This window comes from Manis javanica, chromosome 12 (assembly GCF_040802235.1).
Source record: "Manis javanica isolate MJ-LG chromosome 12, MJ_LKY, whole genome shotgun sequence".
In the NCBI taxonomy this organism is placed as follows: domain Eukaryota; kingdom Metazoa; phylum Chordata; class Mammalia; order Pholidota; family Manidae; genus Manis; species Manis javanica.
In genome coordinates, this window is record NC_133167.1 from 65,815,694 (window position 1) to 65,837,524 (window position 21,831).

At 45.0% G+C, this 21,831-nt stretch overlaps 1 protein-coding gene across 3 annotated transcripts in view; it reads left to right on the plus strand.

The window, feature by feature from the left end:
* Window positions 1-21,398, plus strand: part of SPC25 (SPC25 component of NDC80 kinetochore complex) — a 75,591-nt gene extending 54,193 nt beyond the window's left edge. The window contains exon 7 of one of the 3 annotated variants that reach the window (XM_073218745.1): window positions 21,230-21,398. In XM_073218745.1, the coding sequence (XP_073074846.1) occupies window positions 21,230-21,383 (154 nt within the window). In that variant the 3' untranslated portion in view covers window positions 21,384-21,398. Of the gene's footprint in view, window positions 1-8,805; window positions 10,298-21,229 lie in introns of those variants that run through there. The other 2 variants (XM_073218743.1, XM_073218744.1) reach the window with 2 other exon arrangements.
* Window positions 21,399-21,831: the final 433 nt, after the last annotated feature.

The following is a 21,831-nucleotide window of genomic DNA, read 5'->3' on the forward strand; positions in this document are numbered from 1 at the left end:
GTTTCAGTGTTCTGTAAGGGTGTCTCAGCATAACCCATGACTTCACTGTAAACAGCCCCAGCAAACAGACAACAACCCAGCCCACCTTGAGGGTGGGCAGGTGGTACAAGTCCACATCTAAGCCCTCAGTTCCCAAAAATTCTCAACTGCTTATAAATCCCCTAGACAACACCATGCTGGACTCTCTTGTCCCCTCCTGGTGTAAGCCAGGAGCTCTTTCCTCTCACTTTATTTCTAAAAAGAAGCTCTACCCTGGTTCTCCTTCCTTGGGTGTTTGCTAAGTTCATTCTTTGACTCTACAAACAAGAACTCCAGCATCACAAGCACCAGTCAGTAACCCCAGAGTGGGGAGGACAGTGTGCCATGGTCTCCTTTCAAAGTGGGTCAGCGTGGATGCACAGAGTGGAGACTTTGCTTCTGGCTGTCATTGTCAGCTGAGTGGATTTATTAGACCACTTCACTTCTTTGAGCCTACTTCTTCAGGCACTATTTGGGTCTGTCAAACCACAAGGGACTATGCTGGTGCTAGGTTGCAGGTATACCCAGAGGAAGCACCCTGGAAACAGAAAGCAGGGTAAGTACTTTCTTCTGGGAAAGGCCAAAGCTTAGCAGAGGCTATGAGTGGTAGAGAGACTGACTGATGCCAGCAGGTGTAAGAGTCAGCCAAGCAGGAAACGGAGGGCCCACTGCAGGGCAGCACAGTGGCTTGCCAAGAAATGGGAAAGAATATTCATTTATTCTCTCAGTAATTAAATTTTAATGTTTCCCTGCTACTGCTGGGGGACTGTCTTGCCAATGGGTTTCAGCCCTGGGCAAGTTCACTATGGATTCAATGTGACCAAATAAATTGACAGCAAAACGTTCTTTGGGGTGAAAGGGTTTATTACCTGGCTTGTTTTCCCAGCGGTAGGTCAAGCACCACCATCTCGGCCTCTGCCTAGAGCACTGGGCCGAGCTCTCTACATAACGCAATAATAGCTTATTGCCTAAAGGTGTGGAAGCGGTAGCCTAGCAACAGCCAGTTACATCATCTGGTGGTTCAAGTTCAGTGAGGATCCTGGCCATAGGAACCCCAATTTCCCCATAGGAAGTATTGTATCCTTGTCCCTGCCACAATGAAGAATTGAAGGACAGAGACACAGTAGTGAAGCAGAATAAAAGTTTTCTTTAAGTTAATTAAAGAGATAAAAAGTGCAGCAGGCAAACTCAGTGAGGAGAGGTGCCCTAAAAGGTTGGGAAAAGTTAAAGTTTTGCACTCAAGTGAGGGCAACCTCAGACAGAGGAGCGACCTGAAAAGGTTGGGGGTTCCCCCTTTTAAGCATTCTTCAGGAATGTGACTTAGGCCTGGGGTGCAGACCTGTTAAGTAGTCTTTGAATGCTTATAATTAACACAAACAACTTAGTGCTCTGATTTCTCTCAAGTCCTGGTCCGGGAGCATATCAAACAAGGCTGCCTGCCCAGTCCCCAAGGTGGGCTGAGTTACTGTCTGTTTGCAAAAGAGTAAGAATACCCTTAACTTCTTGGGTATTAAAACACAATCTTTAAGATGGAATCCTTCCTGCCTTTTACTATGTTGTTTACAGCTGGGCCTGCATGATAAATTAGTTTCCTAGTTTACAAGCTACTTAATTAGGGCTGGAAGGAGGGAAAAAAACAGCATTTAGGTAAAGTTAACAAATAAATTGGGCCTGTATGATTAACATAATAAAGACATGGGTTATGCTGAGGTACCTTCCTTTATCTGAGGAATATTCAAACATTCCAGGCCAAGTTACTCCTGGCTTTTTGAGATCCAATTAATTAACTCTAGGTCTTTTTAGTGAATTTTCCTGGCCTTTTTCTCTTTCCACCCTGCTCATGTCTATTTTCCTGCCTAACACTACTATATAGAGGTAAATAAAGCAGGAAAAAGATCTGCTTTTATGGTAAATAAGTTCTGATGGGAAAGGAAGGACAATAGCTATAAAAAATAAGTAAAATAAATAGTATACTAGTGAAAAAAATGCCACAAAGAGAAACAAATTAAAATGTAGAAAGCATTTAAATGTTTCACTGATAAAGTGACCTGGGAGAACATCCTCCCCAGAGGTGAAAGAGGAACATCTGGAAATGCAAATCAAAACCACAGTGAGATATAACTTTACACTTGTTAGAATAGCTAGTATCTAAATGATTAGACATAGTAAGTTTTAGCAAGGATGTGAAGAAAAGGGAACACTTGTGTATGGTTGGTGGAATGTAAACTGGTGTAGTCACTGTTATGGGTCTCAGATTGGGCACACCAGAGCAGGAGTAAGGAAACAGGTTCTCACAGAAAAGTAAATTATAAAAAGGGAGACTTTATTTCAGCCGGCCGGTGCCTGCCGAGGAGCAAACTCTCCAAGTACAGCCAGAGCCCCTGTTACAACATCCTTTTAAGCATTTTTACCACATCCTGCTTAGTTTTTGCAACTTTTTCGCCTTCATCTAAATTCAGCAAGCTATATTCCTTGTTTAATGCTCGGGGGGCCTAAGCAACCTGTTTTGCCCACCTGCAGCAGGAAACGTGTGATACTGCTAGTCTCTAAGAAAGCAATGTATAGAAGCAAAAATAGCCTGTAGTTAGTTGAACATCCTGTTTTTTCATGGGATTTATATCTTTTCCTTTAGTATTCAGAAGTTGGTATGCGACTAGGGTCTGGGGCTAACTTTACAGAGAGCTTTGTGTCCTACTTTTATGTCTGAAACTGCTTCAGCCCCTCACATTTCCCCCTCTCCTTGTAACAGAGTCAAACCATTGACTCTTCAGGGTGTTTTTTCAGTCTTGGTAACGTTCTCTAACGAAAAGTAGCTTTACTGCCACTAGTCTCTTCTGAATATAACTCATAAAGCAAATCATAACACAGGGCCCTGCAGTAACTACAAGCAGAAGGAGAGCAAGGGGACCTGCAAGGGCTGTCAGGAGGGTCATTAGCCAAGGGTACATGAGAACAAGCCTTGATACCAGTTTGCTGTTGCTTCCCTCTGAACCTCTTTTTTTTTTTTTTTTTGAGGTTCTGTCTCACCATAGCCAGGGTATCTCAAATAATGCCTGATTTGTTTGCATAGAAGCAGCAGGTTACACCTAATGCCATGCAAAGTCCCCCTTGTTTCATGAAGAGGAGGCCCTCTCCTATTCTGCAAGACTACTTCTGCTAGGGAGTCTACAGCTGACTCTAACTGATGGACTGAGCCCTCTAACATCCCTAGATCGTTATCTACTTGTTTACTGAGCACTTTGAAATTGGCATCATTTACAAGAAAAGAAGCAGTCCCTACTGCTACTGATCCTGCTATTCCCAGCCCAACTAGGAGGGGCACTAGGATGGGGGCTGCTCCTTTTGTTCTAAGGGAATATACTAAGCCCATGTGTTCCTTACTAGCTTCCCCGTTATAGAGGTAAACTTGAGGGAGGATGTGAACCAAAATACAGAGCTTGGGTACCCTTGGTTCCCCTACACCAGCTGTTATTAATTGCTCAGACAAACAAGGGGTTAATCCACTGGTACAAGCAAACTACGTGGCAGATGGGCTGTTTACAGTGAAGTCACGGATTATGCTGAGATACCCTTGTGGAACACTCAAACATTCCAGGCCAAGTTGCTCCTGGCCTTTTGACCTTTAACTGATCTCAATGAAGATGTCTATATTCCTAGTCTGGTATCTTTTACCCTAGAGAATTAATGTGACGTCGACTTTGCATAATGCTGAACACAGAGTTTCGATAGGGACTTTACATTGTTACATTGCTCTGACTGTAAATATCTTGCCTTGCTTTTTCTGGAGGCACTCACCCTACTCTGTCTACCCATGGTTTCTGTCTCATACCCCTCCTCTACAGATAGAGACCCTAGCTGCTGCCAGTGAAAGGGGGCGATGACTGCTCTGGCTGCTTCATGCTGAGAAGGGGTGCAGTAAAGGGTGCAGTTAGGTCTCCATCAGTGGTTAGTTGAGAGGGCCTCAGAAGATGGGCACTTCTATTTCAGCTTCCATTTCTAGTACTGTAAGAATATAGTAATTTATCCTCCATTTGCCCCATGGTCCCAAGCACATAAACCGGGGAGAATTATGCCTGGGCTTGCCTGGGGCTTGACTGGGCTTACCCCACCTTATCTCTAAACATCCCGACCCTCCCCCAAGGAACAGGCCTAGTATATCCACCACAATAAAAGGCACCATGCTGCTGCCCTCTCTCCCTTTGTCTCTCTGTACCCCTGCTCTCCTTGCGCTCTCTCTCTCTCTCTCTCTCTCTCTCTCTCTCTCTCTCTCTCCCTCGGCTCTCTGCTCTCTCTGCTGCCCCCCCTCTCTCCACCTCCTCTGGGGGCAGCCACTTTGCCACTTTCTCTTTCAGATAATAAAATCTCTTGCATGGGCCCCTGTCTCCTGAGTCATTCTGGGTAAGGAGGGTCATGGCAAGATACCCTTTCATTGGTTCCATGACTTTGGATGAGGCTCTCCCATTGATTTTGCTCTTCCTCCTGTAGGATCTGAAGAATCAAAAGTTAGCATAAGTACAGCCATCTTAAAGGCTTAAATACCACCCCCTAACCTAGAAGGAGGAAAATTATTAGAATCTTGAAAAACAAGTTAGTCAGCCAGTGTTAAATGTAGTGACCTTTAATTAGCTGACCTCAAATCAGTTAATCATACACACCAAGCTTATCTTGCTAGAACCACCCTAAACATTCCGAAGGTAATCTTATCTAACCAGACCCCAGGATGTGGCCCCAGGCAAAGATTTATGTGTATTGTGATTGTGGAAAATGTTGCCCCCTTTGAAAATGCTATAAAACCTTCTGGCTTTGTGTGCTCAGGGTCCTTGTTGAGACCCGCTGCTTCGGGCTAACTTGGACCCCAGCTAGCTGGTTCCTGAATAAATTCCTCTTGCTTATTGCATCAAGAGACGCCTTTCGTGAGTGATTTGGGGTGGCGTCCTCCTCTGGGAGAATCCAACATTTGGGGGCTCGTCCGGGATCATGCGCTCACCCCGCTTCACTCCCGAAGTCGCTCTTGGAGGAAGAGGTAAGATTAGTGGCGCCTTGGTTTGTCTGTGTTCTGTCTTCTGTTTTTCAGTGAGACCGGTCAGAATTCTGAAAGGGGGTACCCACTGTCTGGCAGCTGTCCCGATCCTGTAACGGGGTCGAGACTGCGGTCGGTAGACGTACTAGGAGCACCGCAGGCTGCAACCCTGGGGGACGCCTCGGGGAGGTTGGGAGGCCAGGGACGCCTGGTAGCCTCCCGTCTGTTTTTCAGGCAAGGTGAATCTGATGAGATAGGGTTGATTTTCAGGCGCCAGGAATATCAACCCTCTGATTCCTTTCGGTTTCTGTTTGAAAATCTGAGAAAAAACAAAAAGCGGCCGCTGTGTGTCTAATCTGTGTGTGTCTGTTTTTTGTGTCTTTCACGTGCCTAATAATTGTTATACTGACAATGGGACAGATTCAGACAACCCCCTAAGTGTGTAAATGAATATATCTTTCTACCTCCAGATGGTATTAATGAAATTGATTTAAAGACAAGCGCTTGTGAAAATTGAGTATTCTAAAACTTCCAGAAAACCTGATAAAAAAGTGTTAAGCCTTAATGCTAATTTGAGTTTGCCTAAGGCGGGCATGTCTTGGTAGTTGTCGGCTGCCTGAGTTTACCTAGAGTCATTTGAGTCATGTTATCTGCTAAATCTTTTAAGAATAGAATGCTTAGAAGCTTGGCTTTGTCTAGTGTTCAGTGGGGGTCTTGTGAGTAGGCTAGCATAGTTGTTGCAGGTAGGTGAGCTGGATAAGTGTGGCAAGTGAACACCTTTTTAATTGTGTGTTGCGGTGTGTATGCCTACCTGCAGCCTGAGAATCTTTGTAGTAACTTAAAGCCTTAGAGTTTTGTTAAGTTGAGAAGATGTGCTCTGTGTTTGCTGGGAGATTGTGCTGTGAAGCTCATGGTTGCAGAAATTGTAGAATGTGTTCATAAGTTTGTCAGTCTAGGGAATGTTGGTTTGACAGTTTGCAGTGTCCTGCTTCTCAGTGTTCACTGGAGGTTGAAGTTTCTAATAGTTTTGAGTTCTGGTTAGAACTGATGGAGAGGGCATTTCTCTATGCTGGAGGATGTATGTTTTAATGAGAGAAAGTGTAAAGAACGGAAATTCGTTTTGTTGAAAGTAAAAGAGAGTGATTGTTCTGAAGTGCAGCTATTTGTTTAAAGAGAGAGAACACTGAATGTAAAAAGAAAGTTGTAGAAGCCTTGTGAAAGAGTTAGTATAGTCATGCTATGTGAAATTGAAGCGAGTAAGTCTTGGTATTGAGTGCACAGCAAAATTAGAATCTCGTTTCCAGTTCAACAGTTTTCTTTAACTGTTAGTCTGCTCTTAATGTTGAAAGATCAAAGCAGTTTCTCATGCTTAAAGTCTCAGTGAGTTGCCAGAATATTAAAAAAAAAAAAAATGAAATCATAATATTAAAAAGACTAAAAGCTAAAGTTTGTTAACAACTGTATAACCTTTATTTGCCTTTGAAATATTTTGTTATTGAAAATGATTGCATGGCCTGAGAAATTGAATTATTTATTCCATATATTTTTATAAGTGGAAAAATCTCTAACCAACAAATGATTAAAGTTGTTACTGATTATTTGTTTTCTTAATTTATCCTAAGCAGAATGGTAACAAAGCTTTTTTCAGCTGATTAAATGCACTTAGTTAACAAACCAAAATTTATTCTTAAAAATTAAACTGTAGAATCTGGACAAGATTATGTTTCTCCCAGAAAAACAGGTTTCACTGTAAAGGTTTAGATGGACGAACGTGTGACTACTTTTGAGAAAAGTTGTAATAGATTTTTTGAGAACCACCAGGTCTTCTTGTTTAATTTATATGCTGTGGATATGTTTGTATGTTTTAAAAAAACATGGAGGACTCCATATTTTTTTAATGCAAATGATCTTATAAGCTGCTATGCAAATTCTATTAAAAGCTCTATCTACTATTAAAGAGTAAAACATTCTTGAAGCTTTCAGGGAAGACCTGTAGACTTAAGCACTTTCTCTGCTTTTTTGTATCTGGTCTTATACACTTATGCTGAGTTATGTTCTTATTATTTTCACTGTTTGTAAGCTATTGATTGTAAGCCAAAGGTCATCATTTCTCAGTCCCTAAATGAAGAAGTAAAATGCCTGATCTCTTTCATCTCAAAGCATATTTCTGGTCATATATGAATATCTGTGTGAAAGAAAGAGACATTTAAATTTGAGATTCTGCTTAAACTTTTAAGTTGAATTTGACTATAGCCATATTCATTCTTTGTATGTATCTCTAACAGGTCTTTTGTATGCCTGGTGATATTATACTCTGCCTTGAGTTTAGACAGTTCTTTCAGCTAAATGTGAATGCTTATTGTAGCTTTTTTTCCCTTCCTGAAGATGAAAGCAGAGGAATCTACCATCTGCTACCATTCTCTCAAGAATGCTTAGTAACCTAGAATTATTTTGACTTTCTATATATTGTCTTTTAAACTGACAGCAGCAGTCTCCCCTGCTGCCCCACCTTTTTAAGATGTCTCATTTACTGTGCTGAGTATATAGACAATAAATGTGTAATGATAGTTCTAAAAAAATTAAATGCAAAAAGGTGCTTTTACCTCTAGTTAACTCTGATATTTTCCAGAGGGCCCCTGGAACATGTCAGAGGATTTTTTTCTCATTAGAGAAAGTATTTGACTGGTTTGGCTTGTTTATCTGATATATATATATATTTACCAGAAAAGCACTGTCAAAGAGAATGATGCTAAATTTTGTTAGTGAATGTTTTGTATTACAGAAATATCAGAATTTCCTTATGTCAACTGTCTTACAGTAAGCTCTCATCAGATCTTTAACCATTGTCATTTGTAAGTCTTTTGTCATTTATAGTCAGTTTTATTATTCCTAAACTAGTAAGGAACTAGATTTGAGCAGAACAGGTATTAGTTACATAAGTTTACATAAACTAAAGAAAATGATTTTGTGTCTTTTTGTTTCAAATGTTGCTGATAAAGTGTTTTAACCTTGTTCTCTTAAACTGACAACAGTTTAGTAAATGACTATCTTTATGAGCAGAATTGAAACATCCTTCTCTCTACTTGATCCCTCCAGAGTTTAAAAATTTTCAGTGACTGTTTTTGTATTCCATGGCAGTATGTTTATTTGCACGAGTTCAATAAGAATCTGCTTTCCTTGTGAGAAGACTACTTAAGAACACTGGTTATACTACCAGGGCTTTGACTGGAATGTCATACCTGGGAGACATGTGTATGGACTCAGATGTGAACAACTTTAAGGAACTAAGATTGACTTTATAAAGCCAACAAAGCCCCTTAGAAGAACTGGCCTGGTACCTTGCTTACAGAGTTCCCAGCAGCCTTACCAGGTGAGTAAAGAAGGTCACTTCCTGGCAGGTGCAGAGACCTCGAGAAGAGAAGAATTCATCCAAATCTACAGGTACTGCAGGCAAAGACTGATGGCAAGTCTGGCTTGGCTGTCTGGCCTCAAGAGGCCTTTAAAAGTTCAATCTGAAATTCCTTACAAAAAGTTCCGGCAAAGCATATTTAAAAGAGCCTGTGTAATCAATTGCTCTTCTTGCTGCACCTGTGCAAATAATCAAGCCAGCTGTTAATTATTTTCTTAACCTAGTTACTTCTAGTAAAAATGAGAGTGATTTTAGAGAGAAGTATTATTTCAATAATGCAGCCTCCTTCCAGAATAAAAAATCCAACTCCAGATGTTGCTACATAACCTAATAACACAATTTGTTTTATCTTGCCTAGAAGCCACAAAACTGCAAATAGTAATAGAAATGAAACCCAGAATGGAAGCGCCAGCCTTCTGAGGCCCTCTCAACTGACCAGTGATGGAGACCTAGCTGCACCCTTTACTGCGCCCCCTTCTCAGCACGAAGCAGCCAGAACGGTCATCGCCCCTTTTCCCTAGCAGCAGCTAGAGTCTCTATCTGTAGAAGAAAGAATGAGACCATACCCATAGCCTTCCCTGGTAAAAACAGGTATTTAATCCCTCCTCCCGAGGGATAGTGGGCTTGTAACACTGGAGTGACCCCATGTGTCTCTACTTCTGCCTTCAACTCCTCCCATGATTTCTATATCATAGTTCAGCTGGTGCCCAGGTTGATGTATCATGATAATCTCTCATTCGTAGCTGAATTTGAACCTAGGCATAGATATAAGAGAGAGCCGGTCTCGCTGACCTTAGCTGTGTTGTTAGGGATAGGAGTCGCACCCGGAGTGGGAATGGGGACAGCTGCTATTGTCCAAGGGAACCAACATTATGAAGGACTAAGGACAGCTATTGATGAAGACTTAAAGACCATAGAGCAATCCATTACAAAACTTGAAGAATCTCTGACTTCCCTCTCTGAAGTAGTCTTGCAGAATAGACGAGGGCTGGATCTGCTGTTCCTAAAAGAAGGAGGACTGTGTGCAGCTTTAAAAGAAGAATGCTGCTTTTATGCAGACCATTCCGGAATAGTAAGAAATTTAATGTCAAAGCTTAGAGAAGGGCTAGACCAGAGAAAGAAAGAACGGGAAGCCGGCCAAGGGCTATTTGAATCTTGGTTCACTAGATCCCCGTAGTTTACAACCCTGATATCCATTCTGTCTGGTCCCTTACTCATCCTTGTGTTGCTCCTCACTTTAGGACCCTGCATACTAAATCGGCTGATAACTTTTGTTAGAGAAAGAGTGAGTGCCGTTCATGTACTGATGTTGAAGCAACAATATCATTCACTCACCCAACAAGGAAACACAAACATTCCATGATTGGAATGTCCCTAAAGAGAAGTGGGGAAATGTAGGATCTGAAGAATCAAAAGTTAGCATAAGTACAGCCATCTTAAAGGCTTAAATACCACCCCCTAACCTAGAAGGAGGAAAATTATTAGAATCTTGAAAAACAAGTTAGTCAGCCAGTGTTAAATGTAGTGACCTTTAATTAGCTGACCTCAAATCAGTTAATCATACACACCAAGCTTATCTTGCTAGAACCACCCTAAACATTCCAAAGGTAATCTTATCTAACCAGACCCCAGGATGTGGCCCCAGGCAAAGATTTATGTGTATTGTGATTGTGGAAAATGTTGCCCCCTTTGAAAATGCTATAAAACCTTCTGGCTTTGTGTGCTCAGGGTCCTTGTTGAGACCCGCTGCTTCGGGCTAACTTGGACCCCAGCTAGCTGGTTCCTGAATAAATTCCTCTTGCTTATTGCATCAAGAGACGCCTTTCGTGAGTGATTTGGGGTGGCGTCCTCCTCTGGGAGAATCCAACACTCCGGGAACCTGAGCTGATCTGGAAACCCTCACTGCCCGATCCTCCTCCACGGGCTCACCATCCATTTCCCCAGTTGCTTGTCTTCTCGCCCAACACCAGCCTTCAATTTGGTGAGTCTCCCCTTCATGGTCAACTTAAATGTCCCTTTGGAACCTGGGAAGTGACTGTTGAGTGTCCGGCACCTTCAAGAGCTCCACCGGGACAGGGGCACCCCCAACCACAACTTTCAGAGTCACGGTTGATCCCCATAGTTGACCCTTCTCTGCCTCCCCATGGTGAGAATCTTCATCCACTGAGGCCTGGTCTCCCTTTTTCTACGTATCTACTCGACTCGAAAACTCCTGGTATGAGGTACCGAGCCTCCCTGATGTTTTCACCTCGACCCTGCAGTTAGAGGTGGTGATGACCCCCTAACTGTGCCTGGTCTTATCCATGACCTTCTCAATTGCTTAGGGATGCCTCAGCAACTTCTGAATTGTCTAGTTCTCACCATGGGATCTGGCCCCTCCTTTCCTGCAGATTCACCTCTAGGGTGCTTACTCAATAATCTAAATCCCCTCCACCTCACTCCAGACCTCCAATCTGTTCACTACTGTAATGAGATCTGGCCACAATATCCCTTGGACAATCACTCTAAATGGCCCCCAAATGGCTCTTTAGATCCTAAAATTCTCCACGACATACAACTTCTGTGAGCGTACGGACAAATGGAAAGAGATCCCATGTATCCAGGCTTTCTCCTACCTCCGAACAAAGCTCTCTTCTCTCTGTCTCCCCTGCAATCCTAAACACCTACTACTTGCCTTAAAGTCCACACCCCTAAGCTTTTTTCACATTCCCAAATATCCTCAACTGCCTATGAAACTCCTAGACAATGCATCACCATGGGCTCTCTTGTCCCCTCCAAGCTCACACCAGGAGCTCTGTCTGTCCTCTCACTATATCATTACATCTCAATCTGTATGTTTGTGCCTAAATGTGTAAATGAAAAATATTTTTCTACCTCCGGATGGTATTAATAAAAATTGATTTAAAGACAAGCGCTTGTAAAAATTGGGCATTCTAAAATTTCCAGGAAATTCTAATAGAAAATATTAAGCATTAATGTTAATTTAAGTTGAACTGAATAGACATGTCCTTATGGTTATCAGCTGTCTAAGTTTACCTAAAGTCATTTAAGTTGATCATATCTGTTAAATCTTTCAAAGAAAAATGCTTAAAGTGAAGTGTAGCTCCGTCTAATGTGAGTAACTATTTAAGCAAGTGCCTTAAAACTTTTAACAGCTTCCCAAAATCAAATTCAAAAATGTGCTTTTTACCTCTAGTTAACTCTGATATTTTCCAGAGGGCCCCTGGAACATGTCAGAGGAATTTTTTCTCATTGGAGGAAAAAATTTGGCTAATTTGGCTTATTTACCTGCTTAATTACCTAGAAGGCACCGTCACAGGGAATGATGCTGAACTTTGTTACTGAATGTTTTGTGTTACAGAAATATCCAAATTTCCTTATGTCAACTGTCTTACAGTAAACTCTCATCAGATCTTTAACCATTGTCATTTGTAAGTCTTTTGTCATCTATATTCAGTGTTTTATCACTCCTAAACTAGTAAAAAACTAGATTTAAGCAGAACAGGTATTAGTTACATAGAATTAAGTAAACTAAGGAAGATGATTTGGTGGCTTTTTGTTTCAAATGTTGATTAAGTGTTTTAAGCTTTTTCTCTTAAGCTGACAACAGTTTAGTAAATGACTGCCTTTATAAGCAGAATTGAAACTTTATCTTTCTCTCTACCTGATCCCTCCAGAATTTAAAAACTCTCAGTGACTATTTTTATATTTCACAGCAGTATGTTTATTTGAACAAGTTCAACAAGAAGCTACTTTCCTTGTAAGAGGACCAATTAAAAACACTGGTTATATTACCAAGGCTTTGACTGGAACATCACACCTGAGAGACACGTGTGTAAACTCAGATATTAACAGACAGCTTTAAGGAACTAAGATTGAGGTTATAAAGCCAACAAAGTCCCTTAAAAGGACTGGCCTGGTACCTTGCTTACAGAGTTCCCAGCAGCCTTACCAAGTGAGTAAGGAAGGTCACTTCCTGGCAGGTGCAGGAACCTCAGGAACGTATTGGGAACCTCAAGAAGAGGAATTCACCCAAATCTACAGGTACTGCAGGCACAACCTGATGGCAACTCTGGCTTGGCTGTTTGACCTCAAGAAGCCCTTAAAAGTTCAATCTGAAATTCCTTACAAAAAGTTCCAGCAAAGCACATTTAAAATATCCCATGTAATCAATTACTCTTCTTGCTGCACTCATGCAAATAATCAAGCCAACTGTTAATTATTTTCTTAATCTGGCTACTTCTAATAAAAATGAGGGTGATTTGAGAGAAAAGTATTGTTTCAATAATGCAGTCTTATCTATACTAAATCCTAATACTTGTCATTAAGATGTAAACTCGATCCAGAATTCTAGTTTCCCCATGATACCTGACGATGATTCTCAATTAGACTCTTCATATTTCTAGTTCTCATATTCAGCCATGCATTCTTAATCTCATCAAGTATATCTTTCCAGAATGGAAAATCCAACTCCGGATGTTGCTACTTATTCTAATAACAACTTGTTCTGTCTTGCCTAGAAGCCACAAAACTTCAAATAGTAATAGAAATGAAACCCAGAATAGAAGCACCAACCTTCCGAAGCCCTCTCAACTGACCAGCGATGGAAACCTAGCTGCACCCTTTACTGCGCCCCCCTCTCAGCATGAAGCAGCCAGAGCGGTCATCGCCCCTTTTCCCTAGCAGCAGCTATAGTCTCTATCTGTAGAGGGGGGAATGAGAGAGGGACCATAGGCTTAGACAGAATAAGGTGAGAGCCTCTAGAGAAAGCAAGGCAGAATATTTGCAGTCAGAACAATGTAACTACATGCTAGGAAACCCCTCACTACTAAAACTGTGTTGAACATTAAGCTCTAGAATCATTCTTCAGTGAGATCAGTTAATGTTGCCCAGATAAAGAAGAGTAGCACATGTTTTATTATGCTTATCATTTGTAATCTTGTATAAGATTCACTTTAGCATGCTAAAAAGCCCAGGCCTATGTGCTGTCTTTCCTCCTCCAGATCTGACTGAGGTAATTTTGCAAACTGAGCAACTAATTTGGCCTGCAGACCCAGCTGTAGACAGCATAGTAAAAGGCAGGATTCTTCAGAAAATAGACAACACCTCAGCCCACCTTGGGAGCTGAGCAGGCAGCCTTTTGATATGCTCTCAGACCAAGATGCTGGTATCCCAGAGAAAATTCAAGGCAGGAAATTCCTTATGTTAAGTTAATTTTTAATATCCAGAGAACACTTAAGTTCTTCCCCAAGGCTTTAGAGAAAGTCCCCACCTTTTTGGACAGGCTCTAGCACAAGACCTCAAATCCCTTACTCTCTTGAGCTCCACCCTCCTTCAATATGTAGATGATTTCCTCCTGTGCAGTCCCTCCCTACAAACCTCACAACAGGGTACTATTCTTCTTTTAAACTTTCTCTCAGAACACAGCTATCAAGTTTCACCCTCCAAAGTTCAGCTGTCTGCCACTGAGGTCATATACCTGGGAGTTCAGCTCTCTCCAGGCTACAAAGCCATTACTATAGACAGGAAAAAACTCCAAACCATGCCCATTCCAAACACCAAGCAACACCATCCCTAACTCCCAAATGGCAAAGACCATATACAGTAATCCTTTCCATGCCAACTGCAGTTAAACGCCATTAGATACACAACTCCCACCCTAAGCCGTTTGTCTCCCCTTATACCCCTCCCATCACATCTCCCACAGGTTCCTACTCCTCCACCCTGACAGGATCTCTTACTCTCCTCATTTCGCTCTGCTTATCTTTGAAAGGAAAGGAGCGACACACAGCAGCAGTTCACTGGAGAATTCCGCTTTATTAGGGAAAGGTGCTGATTTATATAGGAAGGGGCATGAGCTGATTGAGGTGTCACTTCTACAGGGCTGGTGGCTATTGGCTAGGTGCTGGGATTGGGAGGGGGGCGAGAGGTGATTGGGCTTCAGGTGGCGCCTTCGGGAACCGAGGACCCCGAAGAGAAGCTGGAAGTTCACCATCTTACTGGTGGGGGCCCTTCATTCCCCCCTTTCTCCTCTATGAGGTTGTGGATGTTGCTTTCTCTCTGACTGCTTCCTGCTGAATGGGGGTGGAGAAGGGAGTGAGGGCTTGAGGATTGGGAGGAAAGGGTTGATAGGACTCCTCACAGTAAGGACGAGTAGGTGTGGACTTCTTCAGGTTGAAAATCAATGAAGGTTCCCTGTAACCATAGGTCGAGGACCTGTTGATTCCAATGGTACCAAGAGGATACGGGTGCCAGGAGCCAGGTGTCTGCGGCCATTGTTTCCAGGAACTGTTTCCAGCGAGGAGAGGGGTCCATCTCAGCGTATGGTGAGGAGGTCACGTGAGGGTGAGGGATCTTCTGTGGCCAGAAGCTGGTAGTTCCTGAGTAAAAGCTGGTTGAAAGCTTGATTAGAGATTTTTCCAACTTGGGATTTGATGAACTTTATTATACAGGGTAAGAAGAGACAGGTGAGAAGAATGATTATTATGGGGCCTGCAATGGGCCAGAGCCAGGTGAGGAGGGGGTTTGTTAGTATTAAAGAGAATGGGTTGGAATTGGAAGCAGAGTGGAGGCTGGAGGCAAGGTCGCTGAGTTTGATGATGTCAGTTTCTACAATGCCGGATTCATTGATGTAATAGCACTCTTCTCGAAAGAAGACACAGGTGCTGCCCTTCTTGGCTGTAAGCAGATCTAAGGCCCGCTGGTTTTGAAGGGTGACCTTAGCTAGCAAAGTGACCTGTCTTTGGAGAGAGGCTAGGGAATCGGCAGTGGATGTCAGGGCTCCCTCAAGTTTGGCATTGAGAGCTCTAATTGCCCATAGAGAGTGACTCATGGTTCCCCAGAAAATCCTGCCTCAATGGCTGAGGTGGTCAAACAGATACCTACCATGATGGGAAGGAAAACAACCCTTTTTGTGCGCGAGGGCAAGGGAGGTTGGAGCTCAAGGAATTCCGCCATGCTGTAAAGTGTAAGCTGTGGGATTAGGGTGATGAGAATGCAGGGTGTGCTGGAGTTGGGAGGCAGTGAAGTGTGCTGGAGAGGGGTGGAGTCAGGCCTACACAGTGGTGGATGGTGAGATTATCTGCGTATTATGGTTCCCATAGGGGTATGTCTGCCAGGGGGCAGAGGGGTTGTCTTTCTGCATGGAAGCAGTAGTTGGAAATATTAAGGGGCACGGCAGCCAGAAGTGGGTGCTGTAGTGATGCACACAAGAAACAATTGGCGGTGTTAAGGGTGTGGTTGAGAAAGATGGTGGTGTCCTGAATGAGCTGTAATGAAGAGTAGGAGAAATTGGAAGAGGGGTGGGGATAAGAAGATGAAGAGGCGCCGTCAAGAGTTTGGATAATGACTTTTTTGGATTGTCTGATATCTAATGCAACTTGAGAGATCTGGGAATGAGAGGGAACATACTTTCGAGAGATATGAAGGGTACCATGGGGGGTCACGGACCCCCTGTAGTAAACTGAGGCTGTGACTCTGGCAGCTCATCAAGAGTCCCAGGAATCTGGGATTGATAAGGAGAATGAGCCATTGGGATATTTCATGAAACGGTTGGAGGAGTAATACTGTGGGTACCGGGAGTTACCCATGTAGTGAATGGCGCAAGACCAGTAGGGACATCTCCCGTAGGTGTCTGGCCATCACCTGCAATAGGCTTGTTTTTGGTCATAGAGGAAGCAGAGGTAGGGAGAATAAGGGTAGCTGCTAGTGAACACTTTGGTGGAGGGAGGAAAGTGGAGGTATAAAGGCTTAGAGCAGCCTTCCAGAGGGCAGTCTGATGTGGCAATGAGGGCAGTAACTTTTGTTTGATGCTGTGTGTAAGTCTGTCTGACTTTGAATCGCCATACAAAGGAGGCTGGGGTGGCGGGGAAGACAATAGGAATGAGGAAAAAAAGCGAGAGAGCAGTAAAGGAGAAAGTCATGATTCTGGTATGGATGGCAAAGGGGGTGAACAGGATTTTGGAGGAAAGAGGACAGTAAGGTCAGGAGTCTGGAGGGAGGGAGAGTCTGTAAACTTTTGTAGGTTAAGAGATCTTTTAGGTGATGTGGGGACAGAATGGTAAGGGTCTCCCTGAATGTCAGTTTATGAGCTTCCTTCTGCAAGAGCTGTCCAGCGGCTAATGCCTGTAGGCAGGGGGCCCATCCCCGAACTGTGGGGTCTAATTGCTTGGAGAGATAAGCTACTGGGGCAAAGGATGGGCCATAATATTGGCCTAGGACTCCTAGAGCTTGACTGGACCTCTCATGAATGTATAATGAGAAGGGCTTCAACAAATCAGGAAGATGGAGAGCTGGCGCTTCCACAAGGGCTCGACGGAGCTTAATGAAGGAGTGTCAGGGTGAGGAGGATAATGGTTCTTCAGGGGGGCCCTTGCTGAGGTCATATAGGGGTCTTGCCAACAGGGAGAAGTTAGGGATCCATGCTCTAAAATACTCAGCCAGGCCTAGAAAGGAAAGGATTTCTGTCTTGGTTTCGGGAACGGGCAGGTCAGAGAGGAGCTGTTTTCTGTCTAAGGTAATGGACTTTCTTTGTTGAGATAGAAGGAATCTGAGGTAAGTGACAGGAGGGGAAGAGACTCGAGCTTTGACGGGGGATACTTGGTAACTTCTGGAAGCTAGAAGGTTAAGTAGGGAGGCAGTGTCAAGTTGAGGCTGTTCCCACAAGGGACTGCAGAGTAGAAGATCATCCACGTATTGTAATAAGGTGGACTCGGAATGATCATGATTAAACTGTTTGAGGTCCTGAGCTAGGACCTGTCCAAAAATATGGGGACTATCTTGGAAGCTTTGTGGCAAAACTGTCCAAGTGAGTTGTTCTGAATGTCTTGTGTATGGGTCCGTCCAGGTGAAGATGAAAAAATCTTGGGAGGAGGGGTCCAGAGGAATAGAAAAAAATGCATCCTTGAGATCTAGGACTGAGAAGTGGGATGCCAAGGCAGGCATCTGTGATAAAAGGGTGTATGGATTTGGAACTAAGGGATGGATAGGGACAACGGCCATGTTGATGAGGCAAAGGTCTTGGACAAGGCGGAAAGATCCATTGTTTTTTTTAACAGCTAATATGGGGGTATTAAATGGGGAGTGAGTGGGTCTGAGGTAATTTTTGTTTAAGAGATCTTGAATGATGGGTTGGAGGCTTATGAGGGCTGAAGTGGTTAGGGGGTATTGGGCCTGACAGATATACTGAGAGGGTCATGTAATTTGATAGAGGCAGGAGGACATAGGGCCGCAGAGGGGCTTGTAATGTCCCAAACTTTGGGATTTACAGGATGTATGAGGGCGGAACCGGAGCTTTCATTGGGTAGAGGGGAGGGGGGTAGTTGGCTATGAGGGCCATCAGAAAGAGAGTGCTGGGGGCTGTGGGAGTGGATATAGTTATGGAAACGTGGAGAAGAGAAAGGATGTCCCGTCCTAGTAAAGGAATGGTACACTGGAGCATAACCAGGAAGGAGTGGGAGAAAGGTATAGGATTGTCTTGGATTGTGCATAAAAGCGGGGGGGTTTAATGGGAAAATCTGTTTACCTCCTACCCTGACTATAGGAGTAATGGCAGGCATGGTAGGGCCCTGGTATTCCCGCAAGACCGAGAAGGTGGCTCCTGTATCTAGGAGGAAGGAGATGGGGCGACCGTCTACTATTAAAGTAACCCTGGGCTCCTGTTTGGTGATGGAAATGATCGGGCAAGAAGCGCCCAGGCCCCATCAATCTTCCTCTGCCAGCCCCACTACAGCGGGCTTAGGATGGGGGTTGTTCATCCAGCCTCTCCTTCGGGTGGTTGGGCAATCAGACCCCCAGTGGCCCTTTTTGTGGCATCTGGGGCATGGGGTGGTAGGAGATCTGGGGGACGGGCACGCCCTTGACTAATGTCCCTCTTTTACGCACTTGAAACAAGCTCCTGGGGGGGGGCTTGTTTGTAGAGGGGCACCCAGGTTGTGGTTTTATCAGCTGGGCCAACATTTGGAAATTGGCCTGATCAGCCTTTTGTTTACGGCGCTCTTTCTCCTCCTCCCGGTTATGGAAGACTTTAAAGGCTACTGTTAGGATCTCAGTCTGTGGGGTAGCGGGGCTCTGTTCTAACTTTTTGAGTTTAGCTTTAATGTCGGGGTAGCTTTGAGCTAGGAAGTATGTCATAAGGACATGCCTTCCGTCAGGCATTTCTGGGTCAAGGCTGGTATACTGTAATAGGGCTTGAGTGAGTCTGTCTAAGCTAGTTCCTGGAGGGGGGGTGGCGATATTTTGGGAGGCTCTCAGGACTGAGTCTGAGGTGGACTGAAGGGTTCTGGCTCAGTCTGTGGGGGAGTGACGCGGTCTAGCCGCGCCTAGTCGAGCAGGTCCTGAAGTGTGGAAGGGGGGAAAGAAAATAAAGAAAGAATCAGACCCCCGTGTCACCAGCCAGCAGCTTGCCTCTGCCGCTCTAGTTGGGCTTGAACTCATGACTCTGAGGTTAAGAGTCCCATGCTCTACTAACTGAGCTACAGCAGGACTCCAGTTAATTACTTATGGAATGCATAAACAGAATGTTCTTTGTTTTCCATTCCTGCCACATTGGCAAGTGGGGGAAGGGCATAGCTAGAAGCAGGGGCACTGTTTCTACACATTCTCAAGGTCTCCCTATTTTCAGAGTGAGGAGTCTTGGCTCATCTTCGAGGAAAAGATATGTTTTTGTGGACAGATAACTTCCAAGGACTGCACCAGTTGTTCTCTAGCTTGTGCTTTCCCATGCTGCATTCAGACATGGGGGAAGGTACTTTCCCATTCTCCCTACAAACATGTGAGAAGACAAAGGCGGTCCCTAACAGGGGAGAAACAGGTGATGAGGGCAAAGATAGAGGAGGCCCCTGGGACCTAGTTAAAGGGGGGCTGAAAGGCTCAGGCTTAATCTGCAGGGGATGAAGACGGAGGAGGTGAAATGGGGGAGGATATGGTGGGGGAGGAAGGGAGAAGGGCTGTTGTAGGAGAAGAAGGAGAAGGGAGTGAACCAGAGGCTTCTGCGGGGGCGGGGGCTTGCAGGCTAGGAGAACTTGGGAGGGGGTGAGGGAGGAGGAGTAGGTGGAAAGCTTCGATATAGGGAATCTCCTTCCATTTTTTCAGGCGCTGGCAGTAGTTAAAGAGATTGCGAGTGATGTTAGGATCAAGAGTTCCCTCTGTGGGCCATTGGTTGTTATTGTCTAGGGGGTATGTCGGCCAATCTTGGGAGCAATAATTACGGAGAAGTTTTGGTTTTATATCAGGCGTCAGGGAGAGGGTAGCCAGATGCTTAAGCAGGCATTTAAGAGGTGAACTTTCAGGGAGGGATGAGGAGGTTCCCATGGCTAAAGGACAGAGAAGGAGACAAACAGGGGAAGACGAACAGAGATCCTGAGACTGGAAGCAGACCGCAAGGAGACAAAGGGTGTCCCCGATGATCTTTGGTGGTCTGCGGAATCTCATATACGAGCCAGAATTTCTTAGGAAGTGTGGGTCATCACCCAGACTAGGAATTTTCGGCAGACAGAATGGATTTTGGTGGACAGAACAGAAGGAGGAGGGGGGAAAAAAGGGAGTGTTCTCATCCGCAAAGGAGTCACCTCATTTATGGCTGTTGGAGGGGGGCCTGAGGGTCTGCTGCAGCTGTGAAGGCTTGAGGCAGGGATTTATGGGTGTTGGGGGAGGGGCCTGAGGGTCCGCCACAGCCGTGAAGGCCTGAGGCGGGGAGAGTTCCCTCCTTGTCCCTGAGCATCAGGGCCTTGCGGGATGATCATCGTCAATGGCACTGTGATAGATGGGGGGAGAGTGGCCCACCCCGGGGAAATTTTGCTTAAAAATTTTCGGCACTGATGGAAGGGATGGTGAGTGCGTTTATGACTGTTGGAGGAGGGGCCTGAGGGTCCACTGCAGCCGTGAAGGCCTGAGGCAGGGATTTATGGCTGTTGGAGGAGGGGCCTGAGGGTCCGCCGCAGCCATGAAGGCCTGAGGCGGGGAGAGTTCCCTCCTCATCCCGGAGCGTCAGGGCCTTGCCGGACGATCACGGTCAATGGCACTGCGATAGCTCGGGGAAGAGCGGCCCGCTCTGGGGGGGAAAACTTACCTAAAGGCCAGAGAGGAGTGGTGAGTGTGATGAGCCAGCGCCAGAAAAAGAGGACGAGGGCAAGCTGCTGCTGGTGTTGGGGGGAAGACAGGGCCCAGTTGGGGTGTCCTGTTTCCTGGGTTTTGGCACCAATGAAAGGAAAGGAGCAACACACAGCAGCAATTCACCTGAGAATTCCGCTTTATTAGGGAAAGGTGCTGAGTTATATAGGAAGGGGCATGAGCTGATTGACGTGTCACTTCTACGGGGCTGGTGGCTATTGGCTAGGTGCTGGGATTGGGAGGGGGGCGAGAGGTGATTGGGCTTCAGGTGGTGCCGGCGGGAACCGGGGACCCCCACCCCCAAGAGAAGCCGGAAGTTCGCCATCTTACTGGTGGGGGCCCTTCAATCTCCACTTCCACTCATCACTGAAGAAATTTCTACCAGCATGGAGTCCTAAGATCTCCCTTACAACTGCCATGCGTCATGCTTCAAGATTGTTAACTCTGGTCTCAACACTTATTTTCTCACCAGACCTATCTTCCCAACACCAGCCCTTCTCTTTCAGACTGTCCAAAAGATTGCACTATCAAGGATTCCCTTTTCCCTACACGTTGTTTTTCTGCCTACACATACGTCCCCATCAATGCTATAATTCAGCCACCCTATGTAAACATAGCAATCAGCCCAAATGCAAAAAATTTCTAACCAAACCTTTAACCAGCTTATATTACAGGATTACCAACCCCTCTCCAAAGATGATGATCCTTATGGAACCTGGAACATGCCATCACCACTACAGACCAAGGGCTCATCTGAGGACCATCCCCATCAATGCAAAAATGAACTTCATCACCCCTAATCAGCAGGAAGCAGTTACTGAAGACTAACCTTCACCACTTCCAAATCCTCTACCACTTATAAAACAGAAAAGGGAGGAATGGAAGAATATAGTAATTTATCCTCCATTTGCCCCATGGTCCCAAGCACATAAGCCAGTGAGAATTATGCCTGGGCTTGCCTGGGGCTTGACTGGTTTACCCCGCCTTATCTCTAAACATCCCGACCCTCCCCCAAGGCAACAGGCTGAGCGGATCTGCCACAATAAACGGCACCACACTGCTGCCCCCTCTCTCTCTCTGTCTGACTCTGCTGCCCTCTCTCTCTGTCTCTCCGTCCCCCTGCGCTCTGTCCCTCTGTCCCTCTGTCCCTCTCTCGCTGTCTCTCTCTGCTCTCTCTGCTGCTCCCTCCCTCTCTCTCTCTCTCTCTCTCCCCACCCCCGTCTGGGGCAGCCACTCTCTCCTTCAGATAATAAAATCTCTTGCTGGGGCCCATGTC